The 14,874-nt window shown below is 41.6% G+C and overlaps 1 protein-coding gene across 1 annotated transcript in view; it reads left to right on the plus strand.

The window, feature by feature from the left end:
• The first annotated feature begins 243 nt into the window (after window positions 1-243).
• GPR158 (G protein-coupled receptor 158) overlaps window positions 244-14,874 on the plus strand; it is a 422,564-nt gene continuing 407,933 nt past the window's right edge. Inside the window, exon 1 of the mRNA XM_008002559.3 lies at window positions 244-1,573. Within this exon, the coding sequence (XP_008000750.2) occupies window positions 672-1,573 (902 nt within the window). The 5' untranslated portion in view covers window positions 244-671. The remainder of the gene's footprint in view (window positions 1,574-14,874) is intronic.

The raw sequence follows: 14,874 nt of genomic DNA on the forward strand, positions 1-14,874 counted from the left end.
TCCCCCGAGCAGGGAGCAAGGAGAGAGGCTGGAGTGTGGTTTGCGGCCAAACCTAGAGGCTGCAATTAACCAGAAGCCCGGCCTTCCCGACTCCAGAGAGACGAACGTCTTAAAGGACGTCTTTGCTCCTCGGAACTCGCGGCTGCGCTCGCGGTGCGGGTCTGGTCGCGCGCCCCGCGCCTCCGGGCGAAGCGGTCGAGGAGGAGCCAGAGCCGGGAGGCGGGAACGACCTGCGGCGGGTGAGACTATGGAGCAGCGTCTTCGGCGGCCGGGGCGGCAGCAGCAGCAGCAGCAACAGCAGCTTCTGAACGCGCCTCAATGAGAGCAGCGGTGACGGCAGCCGGGCCGAGAGACGGACGCGGGCTGACTCCAGCCGCTGCGAGCGCGAGGCCATGTAACCCACTGGGCTCCAGGCTGCGAGGTGCGTAATCCCCAGCCGGCCCCTCGCGCAGCGGGCACGGCCAGCGCTGCCACAGGTGACTTGATTTCTGCGACGGTAGCTTAGCCACCCGGGACCAATCTCGAAACATTCTTATTTTCAAGTCCTTTGGACTGGGTGCCATCTGGAGAAGGTGGGAAGACTCCTGGAAAAAAGTCTGACTGTTGAAAATTGACGATCCAAATTTAAAAAGTGATTCCCCCCGTTCCCTCCTCTTCTCTCTGCGAGGGAGATGGGAGCCATGGCTTACCCCTTACTCCTCTGCCTCCTGCTCGCTCAGCTGGGATTGGGAGCTGTTGGCGCCAGCCGCGACCCCCAAGGACGGCCGGACTCCCCTCGAGAGAGGACCCCGAGGGGGAAGCCGCACGCCCAGCAGCCGGCTCGAGCCTCTGCCTCGGACTCCTCGGCTCCCTGGAGCCGCTCCACCGATGGCACCATCTTGGCGCAGAAACTCGCCGAGGAGGTGCCCATGGACGTGGCCTCTTACCTCTACACCGGGGACTCCCACCAGCTGAAGCGAGCCAACTGCTCCGGCCGCTACGAGTTGGCGGGCCTGCCGGGGAAGTGGCCAGCCCTGGCCAGTGCGCATCCCTCCTTGCACGGGGCGCTGGACACACTGACACACGCCACCAACTTCCTCAACATGATGCTGCAGAGCAATAAGTCGCGGGAGCAGAACTTGCAGGACGACCTGGAGTGGTACCAGGCGCTGGTGCGGAGCCTCCTGGAGGGCGAGCCCAGCATCACCCGGGCGGCCATCACCTTCAGCACCGAGTCGCTGTCCGCGCCGGCCCCACAGGTCTTCCTCCAGGCCACGCGCGAGGAGAGCCGCATCCTGCTCCAAGACCTGTCCTCCTCCGCACCCCACCTGGCCAACGCCACCCTGGAGACGGAGTGGTTTCACGGCCTCCGGCGCAAGTGGAGGCCCCACTTACACCGCCGCGGCCCCAATCAGGGGCCCCGGAGCCTGGGCCACAGCTGGCGGCGCAAGGACGGGCTCGGCGGGGACAAGAGCCACGTCAAGTGGTCTCCGCCTTATCTGGAGTGCGAGAACGGGAGTTACAAGCCCGGGTGGCTGGTTACTCTTTCCTCTGCCTTCTACGGGTTGCAGCCTAACCTGGTCCCGGAATTCAGGTAGGGATGGCCGGGGGGCACGGGGGAAGGCAAAAGCTTTCCTTCCGGTCTTGCGGGGGGGTGCACGTGTGGGGAAGGAACCCTTGGCTGTGACACGAACGCTTCTCACCCTTAGAGCAGAGACCCGGGCTGAGGGACGCCCCACGCGGGCGCGGGGGATTGGGGGCGAGAAGCGACCCCCGCCCGTCAGTTTCCGGCGCTCGGCAAAAGCCATTCATTCTCTGGGACTTTCCCCGCACGGGGCGAGGGACGGGCAGCCCTTGGCAGGACGGAGACACCCCCGCTGCTCTGTGCTTCCCTCCAACTGCCTGGAGAGCAGGGAGGGGCGTTCCTCACCGGGGGCGATGCGACAACTTGGCGAGTGCCGGGTGTGTCCGCGAAGTGGCAAGCCTCAGATGAGAGGTGAAAAGGGAGCAGGAGGAACAGAGAGTTCCTTGTTTCTGCCCCTTTGGGGTAGCCTCTGCCTGCTTCCTACGTGTGCCGTTGGGGGCACCGGTTTGTTGTTAGTCAGAGCTTATAATTAAAACTGTGCCATCTCCTCGCAGTTCCGGCACCTCAGCAGTGAGTCAGTCCCAGCAGCTAGCTGTCTCTGGGATCCAGAGTTTGCAATTTGGTCAGGGTGCTCCTTCTACTGGTCTCCCCTCTCCCCGCAATTGATCTTTCCTTCCTTGGTGGCCTTTTCCTCCTCTTCCCAGTGTTAGGCATACCTAAGGGTTTTCCAGCCCTTCACGCACTCACATGATTTACAAATGGACCTAGTTATATTCGAGAGGGAGGCATCAGTTGTGACTGAATTCACTCAAGGAGACTGGAGGAAACTTAAGGGAGTCTGTATTTCCTGTCTCAAACTATAGCATTTGAGGGAAGCAGAGAATTTGCAAATTAACAGGTTTTAACTTCTGCCTGGGGAAGTGCCTGACCTTTGAGGCGGGTAATTTCTGGAAGCAACCTTTAAGAGTGGATGTGAGGAAGGAACTGAAGGAGTAGATACACCCAAGAGGGCTTAGGAGAGGGCCCAAGATGGACTGAGATCATCCCTTAGTCCCATGACGGAAGGCTCTGGAAAGAGGGTCTCAAGGGCTGAGATTGCTTTTGTACTTTTTGGGAACTTGGACAGGAGTGAGAAACCTTTGTGTGTGGATTATTTATTTATTTTTTAAATACCCTGGCACAGCGAGGACAGGATGCTGACCTGCTGAAAGATGCCAGATCAAGTACTGGGTGGGCAAGTGGGAAAGGTCAGAACGCTTGCTTGTCTTGGTACTGCCATTTACTGCTGAATGACCTCACGCAAGTTGCATAACCTCTCTGGGTCTCAGCTATTTATCTGTCCAGTGAGGGATTTGAACTAGACAGTCTCTAGGGAGCCATCCAGTTATCAAGTTCTGTAGCTTTTAATGTTGGCAACACTTGTGAAGGCATAAAGGATAATAACCCCCTTTGTCTGATTCTGTATGACCATATTAAATATATGTGTGTGGGTGTCTTTGTATGTGTTTCTATCTCTTTTAAAGGTCTTGTCTTAAACCAGACTAACTCTTTTCTACTTTCAAGATAATCTCATTTCCTCCTAATTCTTGCAGGATCCTATTAGTAAGAGCTGAGCCCAGCTTTGAATCTTTGCCATGCTGTTTGCTCGGAAGAGGAAAGACCAGCAGATGCCATTCACTGCCAGCAAACTGTTTGTAGCCTTTAAACGAGTCTTTTTAGGGAGCCTGAAGTTCCAGGATTTATCTATCTTTTTCATCTAACATTCACTTTATGTCAGGCTCTGTGCTAACTGCTTTGCATGCACTGTCTTGATTAGGCCTTACAGCAACCTTATGAGTTAAGTTTTATTATTTTCTCTATTTTACAGAAAAGGAATCTGAAGCCCAGAGGGGTTAAGCTTCTTGCCTAAGATTGCACAGCAGTAAAATAGCAGATCCAGGATTTAAGCCCACTTCATACTTCATATCATATGTACCACCGCTCCAAATTCTGTTCTATGAAGGTGTCCTAGGGGTTGCTATAAATAATGTAGTTACTGTGTAAAATACATGTGTTTCCGAGGGCCACTGTGGAACTGAGGATGAAAACAATTCATTTTCAGAATTCTCTCTCTTAATCATATGGATCAGAAAGCATAGTTTGCCTAAATGAACTCAGTGACTTCTGGCAGCCAAGTTGAAAGGCTGAGGACACAAAGGGTCTCAGGTTGACAGGGCTCAGACATTCCCTGTTTTTTCACTCTGTTTAGAAAATAGTTTGTTTCTTTAAGTGCCTTCCTACACAAAGAATACAAAGATGGTATTCTTCAGCCAAGGCACAAAGCCAGCCATTTAGTGTCTGGCTCTCTACTGCAGCTGGCTGGTCTCAGTAGAATCGCAAGGTAAATGCTCTCCTGTGAGTGCTTTGGCCCCATATCCTGTGCCCTTCAAATGCTGTATTGAGGGTCCACGCAGTAGAAACCAGAAGAAAATCTTACAGGCATCAGATAGTTCCACCTGTTGTCTCATAGATGAAGAAACAGAACCGTAAAATGACTTGTCCAAAAATCACGTATCAAGTTTGTAGCAACAACAGAAATGGGATCCAGGTCTTCTGCCTCTAGTTTATCCTATACTTGATAAATATATACCTGAAGCAGGTATCTGTGACTCTCTGGAGCTCTGTACATAACCTGTGTTGGCGACATACTTTATTCTCTATCATCACTTATCACAACCCAAAAAATTAACCCATAGAAAACAGCTGTCACTTAAAAAAGAGATTATATTGTTAATTTCACATATTGAGATAATATTTAAATGGGTCATTTCTGTATATCTTCATACTCATAAAAGGAAAATTTATGGAAACCAAAAAATATTTGGTTTTTTGTTGATGATATTTTATCATATAAAATACGCATTCTAAAATTCTACAGTATAGGTGGATAGTATTTGACAGGTATGGTAACAAGGTAAACCTCAAATGAATTTTTGGGAAACCAGATTAGGAGCCCTGATCATGATTTTAAATAGTCTTTTAAACATGTGAAGTGTTATTTGCAAAAAGCTTTATGTATAACAGAAAATCCACTGATAATGGTTTACTTATGAAAGAGAAAAGGAGAAATAACTTTTAGTTAAGGTTAGTTACTATTTTCCCAGGTCCGTCTTACAAGATTCAGACATTTAAATTAACGTAAATTACATCGTATTTTATTTTTAGGTAATATAAATCCAAAGCATGAACTTTAAAAGTAATATGCAGAACTTCTTATAAGAAGTTCAATATAAAAATATCTTCTCATATTACCGTTTATCACTGTAAAACAATCTCTCCGAATACATTCTATTCCCCTGTGTTTCAGAATGACACAAGTACCTTAAAATTTAAGACGTAGCATAATGCACATATGGAAATAGGAGTTTGCTGCTCATTTTTTGTCTTTGAAAAAATGGCACTCATTTCTCTTAAGTATTTCTTGAGTCTTTTGTTACATATCTATAGTGTATGAACACTTGGTTCTCATTTTTCATCCTAGTAAAAAACAGAGAGTAATAATTTAAGATACACCCTGAAAATATTTTTACTTTTATCATTAGGTTTGTAATATCCTTGTAGCATTTTCCTTAAAGCTAGGGTTCTTTTGTTTGCATAATGATTTTTCTTCATGGAACTTAAAGTACTATGGAGTTGGATCCCATTCTGTTGAATGCATAGATACCTCTCTGGCAGTGGTTGGAATCTTTCAGTGCCTATGATGGTTAGCAGGTACTTAAGTGTCTGTTGAATTTAAAAGAAGATGAATTTCTTTAAAATTCCTTTAAAGAATTAATTCTTGATGAACTTGAGAGGGAATTTGGAATTCCTTTGGTTTCTTCTCATTTTATAGTTGAGGAAGCTGAGACCCAAATAGCTAAAGGAATTTGCTAGAAGTGGAATAGCTCTTTTGGGGCAGGTGGGAATTAAGGGAAACCAATATTTACTGAGTATCTACTATACATTAGATATTTTATATATTTCAGTGCATTTAATTCTTAGAACTCTCAGGTCGAAACTAGTTCAGAAAAGTTGAGCAACCTGCCCAAGCTAATGTAGCTAGTAAATGAAGGAGCTAAAATCAAATTTAGATCTGTCTAGCCACGAAGCCTGCGTAGTCTTTCCACCATCCTGTGCTGATTTCTATCTCTTGATTCCCCAATTTTGTCATTAAAAATGTATAAGATGATATTGGTTTGAATTAAGTAATATACTTGGCCCAAACCAGTGATATACACTTATTCTTTTTGGGCCAACGATGCAACCAAGTATGTTGTACAGTGAGAAGAGTATTCAATTTGAGGCAGAACTTTGCCTCAAGTCCCAGTTTTGTCTCTGACTGACTGTTTTACCTGTCTGGAAATCAGTTTCTGCATAATAAAAATGTGGAAATAGACTTGATGATTTCCATATACCTCTTAATTGGCCTATCCACATAGTCAACAAATACTTTTTGGGAACAGGCCTGATACACAAATCTAGTACCTTGTGGAAATGATATGGGAGAGTCACATGCAAAGGAAGAGGAAACCAAGTGAATATTAGACTTGGTATTTGGTTTAAAAAAAAAGAAAGAAAAGTCAATAGGGAGATAAAGGAAAGATCACAATAGTGTGGAAATCTCTTTTTAGAAACTAATAAACATTAGTGTCACTGATTCACTCACTGCCTGAGTGCTCACTCCACTTTCTCTCCTTCACACAAGACACCCACACACCTCCTTCAGTGATTCTATTACAGATTTCTGCTTTCAACAAAAGAGGGCAATTCACATAGTGTAAGAGAAATGACCACATAGGATAGGCCAAACGTATCCTATGTCTTTCTTATAGGAGCTGAAAATGATGTGTAGGCTTACCTACAGAAATAGCCCAGAGGTGTTTGCCTGGGTTATAGATTAAAAGGTTTTCAGATGAACTTCTGCTGTGGAGGCTTTTAAGCCTCAGTTACATCATCTTTAAACTATGAAGAGTAATGTGTATCTCCTTTGAAATTCTGTAAAGGCCAAATGAAGAACTGTCATCACATAGGAAGTTTAGTAAATATTTTTGTATTGTAGCTTCTGTCTTCCCGAATACTATCCTCAGCTGGCCATAACTGTCTTCATTTACTTATATTAGAATCATTTGACTTAGAGTAATTTATAACTTATATAGCAGTTTAGTTTTGTTTCTAATCATTATGAAGGCTTGTAATGGCAATGGGTCATGGTAGAAATACTGGCCTTAGAGACAGAAGATGTTGGACCATATGGTTGACTTAGGGTGTTACCAGAGGCAGGAGTTGCCTCTTTAATTTTCAGTTTCTTCAACTGTAAATTGAGGATGTTGGACGAGATAACTCCTTATAACCCTAAAAAATCAATGATTATGCACATCACTCAATATGTCACTTTATTTTATTTATTTCTTTTTTTGAGACAGGATCTCACACTGTTGCCCAGGCTGGAGTGCAGTGGTGTGATCTTGGCTCACTGCATCCTCAACCTCCCAGGCTCAAGTGATTCTCCCATGTCAGCTTTCTGTGCAGCTAAGACTACAGGCCCGAGCCACCATGCCTGGCTATTTTTTTCAGTTTTTGTAGAGATAGGGTTTTGCTACATTGCCCAGGCTGGTCTTGAAATCCTGGGCTCAGGCGATCCACCTGCCTCAGCTTCCCAAAGCATTGGGATTACAGGCATGAGCCACACCTAGCCTGATGCATTGCTTCAACTTGTAAAGTTTTATTTGATTTGCTGCTGAAATCAGTTAATGAATGCTATATAAATGCAGAAAATGTTCATGTGTTCCATGTTTGACTTTATAATGATCATTTACTCACAGAATATTTATAGAAAGTCCTATCAATGTACAATGAGTTAAGTGCATAAACTAATAATGGAAATGAGAACTCCATTTCAAAATAAGAATAAGCATGATCTGATTTACAGGACTTAAGACTTCCTGATTTACTTGGAGTCAACATGAAGTTGCTTCATAGATTTCTAGACCAAGGGTCTCAGAATACTCCTATAATTTCTCTCAAGAGAATAAATGTTTAGACATTTGGAAGCTCCCTACTTACTTTTTAAAAACAATCTGTTTTCAATTTGCCTCTGTAGTTGGCTTTAAAATTTCAAAGAAGGGCTATATGTTGTGGTGTAGCAATGGTACAGGATTATCTTCCCATTTTCTAGGATATGCATTTGGAAGTAGAAATGGGATTTCCAGAACTGCAAAATAAATTACAAGAATTATGCTTACTGTCTGGAGAGATAACTGAGGCTCTCACTAGACTGTTTTTCCAGCCTCAACTTCTGGATAAGCCAAATGTTGCTTTCAACTTCAGAAAAGCAGCAGTTTGTTGCACATGGTTCAGATTTTAAGGCTACCCTTTTTCAGTCTTAAGAGTGCTGTTGAATTCAACATACACTGCATTTTATGATTATATTGTAATATACTGTGATGCCAAGGCGTATGTTGTTGATGCTATTTTGCACTTGGTTGGTACAGAAGCATTAGGCCCTGGCTGTTTTCTCTGTTCAGTTCTGATTTGGTGTTCAAAGAGTTATTTATGCAGAATTACTAAGATAGCACATTGGGATTTTGATAACTTTGGCAGCTTGATGGCTGTTATGTGCAAATAGGCAGTTCACTAGTACTGGGGCTTTGCTTGGGAGAGTCTGCAGCCAGCAGCATTGTGAAGATTTTCCCCGCACAGCAATGTCATGTGCATCAGTGGGGCTTGTTTTACTTGCCTTATCTGCCTTTCAGCTTTTGGTAATAAACTGAAATTTGTTTAGTAACAAACTAAAATTACACATAGCGTAATTTCCACTTTGGCTGGCCAATTACTCTCCCAAGTCTTTCTTCCTACAGGAAGAAAAACTTGACCTACACAAATATTTGGGTAGATGACTGTTCCATGAAATACTTCTTCAGTTTAGGAGAGGATTAATCCTCTTGGATAAGTCTTTCACAGCTTCCCCCCTCCACACCCTCCTCTTTCCTGCAGTGCCAAATCTAGTATAGAAACCATGAGTGAATTTCTTTTTTATACCCAAGGATATTATCGAGTGCCTCAAAGCAATTATAGGATACATCTAGTTTTATTACTTTCATTATAGGTAGAGCTCATAGGACACACAAATTAGCTTAAATATAATCTGATCCCAAGGTAGTAAAGTTTATTTTTCCAAACAAAAATCCTGTTACCTATCTCTTTGTACAAGGAGGCAGTTTCTGTCTCTTTTCTCTTCCCTCATACAAAATTGCTAATACTTCTGTTTAATTGAGATCCAATTAATTTTTATTCATTTTAATACCTGTTATAATCTTCCCCATTGAATAAATATGACTAAAACAAAACAATGTAGGATTTTAAAAAACCTGTCCAATTGGCAAAGTACCCACTGCACCTATAGCTTAAAAGGAATCTTACAGTTATGTAAGATTTTGGTTTATTTGTTTAGCTTTCTCACCATTTATGTGTCTTGTCCAATGTGTATGCCTTGTTACATTATTATAGAAGAACTTGCCACATGGCTTTTATCTGAGAAAGAAGGAATGGTGTGATAGTAAAGAATAATATTCTATCGATTCTAACATGCACCATTTTCACATTTTGATGTCTTTCAAATTGAGATGTGTCTTAACAATTGAGGGCATGTCATATTCAGTTGGCACTTCATTTCTTTCTGTGGTACACAATGTAACAAGGCATCTTACAATTAATGCCATCTTATATTTGATGAAATGTGATATCAGGAAATAGGAAAACAAACTCCAGGGTCTCTTCAACTACAAAGTTCTTTTTTTTTTTTTTTGGTTGTATATATTTATGGGACACATGATGTTTTCAAACAGGCATATGATGTATAACAGTTGAATCAGGGTAATTGTCAACTACAAAGTTCTATTATCATCTATAAGTTATCAACTTGTAGCAAAATATTCATATATGGAAGCAAAATGTAGACCTTACTGCTATATGTAAATTTTTAATTTAATTTTATTTTTTTAAAAAAGAGACAGGGTCCCACTCTCTCAGGCAGGAGTGTAGTGTTGAGATTATAGCTCACTGCATTCCTAGGCTCAGGTGATCCTCCCTCCTTAGCCTCCTAAGTAGCTGGGAGAACAGGAACATGCCACCATGCCTGGCTAATTTTTTTAATTTTAATTTTTGTAGAGACAAGGTCTTGCCTTGCCTTTCCAAAGTGCTGGGATTACAGGCCTGAGCCAGCATACTCAGCTCCTGCTGTATATAAATTAGATTGCTATTTGTCTTCATAATAGTTTTATTTAAAATAGACAAGCTATACTAAAACATGTAGCCACATTTTCTTTATATATTGTGCTAGAAACTATAGCAACTTTCATTTTCCGAACAGGTAAAATCAGAATTATCATAATTTTTCTCATATCCTCTGGCAGTTTTTCCCTTACACTGTGGGCAAATGCCTAGGATCGTGAAAATGAAAGACCACTGACAGACTAAGAATAGGAGGGAATAGATATGGTCTCTCCTTTCTAAACTGTGTAAAGGTTTCACAAGGGAAGTTACTTCTTATGTAGCAATGTAACCAGATTTGACCTATGAGATTTAAATGAAATTGTGAAGATAAGCATTTTTTTTCTTTTTATCCCATCAATTGCTTGGAATAAAATGAAGAGTTTGATTTTCCTCGTATTTGATGCCTCAGACCACTATGCCGAGCAAGGTTTCTCAACCTTGGAACTACAGACATTTGGGACCACATAGGCCTTTGCTGTAGGGGATGTCTTATTAATTGTAAGATGTTCAGCAGCACCTCTGGCTTCTATCCATTGGATGCCAGTGGCAACACGCCCTGCCAGTGTGAAAACCAAATGTGTCTGCCAAAAATACCAAATATCCCCTGTGGGGCAGAACTGCCTCTGGTTGAAAGCCACTGGTGTAGAGGAGCACATATGATACGTAACGTATAAAATGCTGCTCTGGGACTATCCCTATTACAAGGGTTCTGTATGTATGTGTACACATATGTGTGTACATATATCTGTGCGTGTGCATATAGATATGCTCATATATGCATTTGTCAGATTACATATCTATTTATTTATTTAAAATATAAGATCATTGTATATATAGAACCTGACACAAGTGAGAACTGAAACATTTTGATAGATCCATGAAATATGAATTCATTTACATTTGTATGTCATCAGGGCTCAAAAAGAACATCTGACTAAATTTGTAGAATCTGTTGCTAAGCGTGGTTTTACTACCTATATGGTTAAATGTTTAATATTTAAGGTTTCCCATAAAAGATGAATTTTGAAAGGAAAGGAAAGCACTTGGCAGGGCGCGGTGGCTCACGCTTGTAATCCCAGCACTTTGGGAGGCCGAGGCGGGTGGATCATGAGGTCAGGAAATCGAGACCATCCTCGCTAACACGGTGAAACCCTATCTCTACTAAAATTACAAAAAATTAGCCGGGCGCAGTGGCGGGCGCCTGCAGTCACAGCTGCTCGGGAGGCTGAGGAAGGAGAATGGCGTGAACCCGGGAGGTGGAGCTTGCAGTGAGCCGAGATTGCGCCACTGCACGCCAGTCTGGGCGGCAGAGAGAGACTCTGTCTCAAAAAAAATAAAAAATAAAAAAATGAGGAAAGCACTTGTGTGTGTGTACCTGGAAGAATAGAAAAAGGGAAAGGGGGTACAGCTGGGTGTAAAGGAGTGGGGAAAGGGAACAAAGGAAGATGAATGAACTGATAGAAAACAATTATCTATCTCTGATGCTGTGGAATATTGCCTTACTTTTACATGAAGCTCCATTTACCATTGAGCAATTTTACAGTTCTGATGAAACTGAACTATTTTTCCCTAGTAGGTAGTTGAGGAGTTAAGTTCTTGATGATTTAATCATTATAAAGATAAGTTGACTGTGCTTGCATTTCAGAACTTTATTTCAGCTTTTCCCATTAAAGGAATATTAGTACCTTAAAATATGTATTTTAAATATTCCATTTGCCATTTTAACTTATTGATTCAACTAGAAGTTGTTCAAAATTTGAACTTATTACAAATGAATTTCCTAGAAGAAATGATTGAAATGCTATATTACATAGACATTATTATTATTATTATTATTATTATTGAGACAGGGTCTTACTCTGTCACCCAGGCTGGTGTGCAATGGCATAAATACGGCTCACTGCAGCCTCAACCTCCCAGGCTCAAGCGATCCTCCCACCTCAGTCCCCCAACTAGCTGAGACTACAGGTGTGCACCATCACACCCAGCTAATTTTTCTATTTTTTGTAGAGGCAGGATTTTATCATGTTGCCCAGGCTGGTCTTGAACTCCTGGGCTCAAGCAATCCACCTATATCAGCCACCCAAAGTGCTGGGATTACAGGCGTGAGCCACCGCTGCTGGCCCTACATATACATTATTTAAAGCTTTAATAAGCATATGTTTAAAGATGCAGTTTTAAATATTAATAATGCTTAGAATTCTGTTAAGTCAGAAGCAAGCCTAAGAAAACAAAAACAATGACCACATGATAAAAAAAAAAATGTTTAGGCTTCGTGGTGCAAATTACCTTAGCACAAACTGAACAGTGACCAATTCTTTACTCCCTATCCATAAACACAAAACATACACGACCTACTGTGAGAAGGGAGGAGCTTGCTGTTGTACATCATGTTAATTATGGAGAAATAAGAGACAAAGTTGTCAATATTAGAGATGAATCCAGGGCTCCTGAAAACAAAGATGAAGACTATGATTTTTCTGGATAAGGCAGACTTTTAGGATGGTTGTTTTGGGTACTGACTTAATAATTAGTTCTTTGGAACTACAATACAGTCACAATACAGTCCCCTGAGAGTTATTTAGCAATGTGTCTGTCTTTCCATGTTTAAGAAAAAGAGGCAAATAACAAATGATATTGTGGCATTCTTTAAAGAAGCAATGTTTTTAGTAAACATCTTGTGAAAAGCTCCTTTCTGAATTGGAATTTTAGAAGTAAAAGGGATTTTAGAGATCACATAATCCAATTTATTTTTATGGGTGAGGAAAATGAGAGCAAGGGAATTGGTGACCATCACTTGCATTAGCTATGGCTGCAGCGAACTTGCAGTTTAATAACAGACACAAAGAAAAAGATGCTGAGTCATCAAGTAAAAGTTAATTTATGTTCATTATTCACTGATCCCAAACATGGCTGGGCACAAGGATCACCTGAAGAGCCTGATAATATGTTCCCAGGCCCTCCCCAGACCTTGTGAACAAGACAATCTGCAATAGGATCCGAAGTCTATATTAAACACAAAGTCTTAGTAATTCAGAAGTAGTTAGTCCTTAAACACAAACTTGGGAAAAAGTAAACAGTATTTGATAAAATTGAAACACATATAACTTATATAAACAACTTCATATAAACAGCTGATATAAACAACTGCAGTTTTAGTCACTGAAAAAATTTGGTTACGGACCATTCTGGGTACCTGAAACATTCCAATATTGTGAATGAGCCTACCAGTATTGCAAATTTACAATGTCCAGCAGGTTCTTTATGAAGGCAGGGAGCTCACAGGTTCTAAGCCTTGGAATGAGAAATCACTTGGTTGTATACTCCTATTTCTCCCTCACTTTAGTTTGGGTTTTTTGTTTTCTCAACTTTAAAATAGGGGCTATCATAGGAGCAACCTGCCTCCTGTTATTATCTGTCTCTTTATGTAAACGTCCTGTTTCCCAAAGAGTTCTACAGGTTTTTAAAGTACAAGGACCATATTTTATGACTTCCTGTATTCAGTGCTTGATATGGTTTGGCTGTGTTTGCACCCAAACTCTCATCTTGAATTGTAATCTCCATAATCCCCACGTGTCAAGGGAGAGACCAGGTGGAGGTAATTGGATGCTGGGGGCAGCTTCCCCGGTGCTGTTCTCATGATAGTGAGGGAGTTCTCACGAGATCTGATGGTTTTATAAGTATGTGGTAGTTCCTCCTGTGTTCATGCGCTCCACTGCCACCTTGTGAAGAAGGTATCTTGCTTCTCCTTCATCTTCCGCCACGATTTAAGTTTCCTGAGGCCTTCCCAGTCAAATGGAACTGTAAGTCAATTAAATATCTTTCCTTTATAAATTACCCAGTCTCGGGCAGTTCTTTGTAGCAGTGTGAGAATGGGCTAATACAGTGCCTCTTGAAAGTACCTTCCCTACTTCAGAAAAACAGCATGGGAATGGTGTCTAGGAGGAGGGGTTTTGGGATCATAAACCTAGGTTTGAATCCAAGAATTTCCATTTTCACTTACAGTGTGACACTGAAAAGTTATGTAACTTTGTGGCTCAATTCCCTCATTGCAAAAGGTATAGAATACCTCTTACTGTTGTAAAGAGTAAACAATCTTATATATGCAAAGAGGCTAACATAATTTCTGAAACGTACTAACCTTTTTAAAAAGTTATAGTCTGTAGTCTCCAAGTTATGATGGTTCTCCCTACAATTTTTCAAACTTTTGAGGTGCAAAAGCGATACACATTCAGTAAAATCTATACTTTGGTACAGCATTTATTCACATAAAGTATTCCACATTTTAGTAAAAAATAGGCTTTATTCTAGATGATTTTGCCCAACTATGGGCTAATGTAAGTGTTCTGAGCATGTTTATGGTAGGCTAGGTTAAACAATGATGTTTAGTAGGTTAGATGTATTAAACACATTTTCGACTTACACATTTTCAACTTAAGATAGGTTTACTGGGATGAGTTTATCAGAATGTAACCCCATATAAGTTGAGGAGCACCTGTATATTACATGCACCTGGCTATGGCTACAGGTGCTAGGGATAGAATAGTGAAGACAACAGACAAAAATCCTTGTCCTCATGGACTCCTTTATGGGAATGGGGGAGATGCATAATAAACAGGCAAAATAAAAATAAGTAATTTTTGATAGAAACAAGTGCTATAAGGAAAAAAAATAGGGGAATGTGGCAGAGAATAGCTGAGAGGTAGGGTAGAATGCATTCAATAGGATGGTCAGGAAAGACCTATTTGGAGAGGTGACTCCAAACTGAGAAAGGAAGGAATGAGAAGACATTCATGGAGCAAGCTGAGGTCATCACATTCCAGACAGGAAGCCACAAGAACAAAGACCTTGAGATGGAACGAACTTAAAGTGATCTAAGAACAGAAAGAAAGCCAATGTTTCTGGAATGTAGTGAGAGATGGGTAATGTGGTAGAAGATGAGAGGAAGGCATACAGAAGGTGCTCAATAAATGGTTAAAATGCTGTGGTAACACAGAAACATGTGAAGTTCTTTACAGATT

Source organism: Chlorocebus sabaeus, chromosome 9 (genome assembly GCF_047675955.1).
Source record: "Chlorocebus sabaeus isolate Y175 chromosome 9, mChlSab1.0.hap1, whole genome shotgun sequence".
Taxonomy (NCBI): Eukaryota; Metazoa; Chordata; class Mammalia; order Primates; family Cercopithecidae; genus Chlorocebus; species Chlorocebus sabaeus.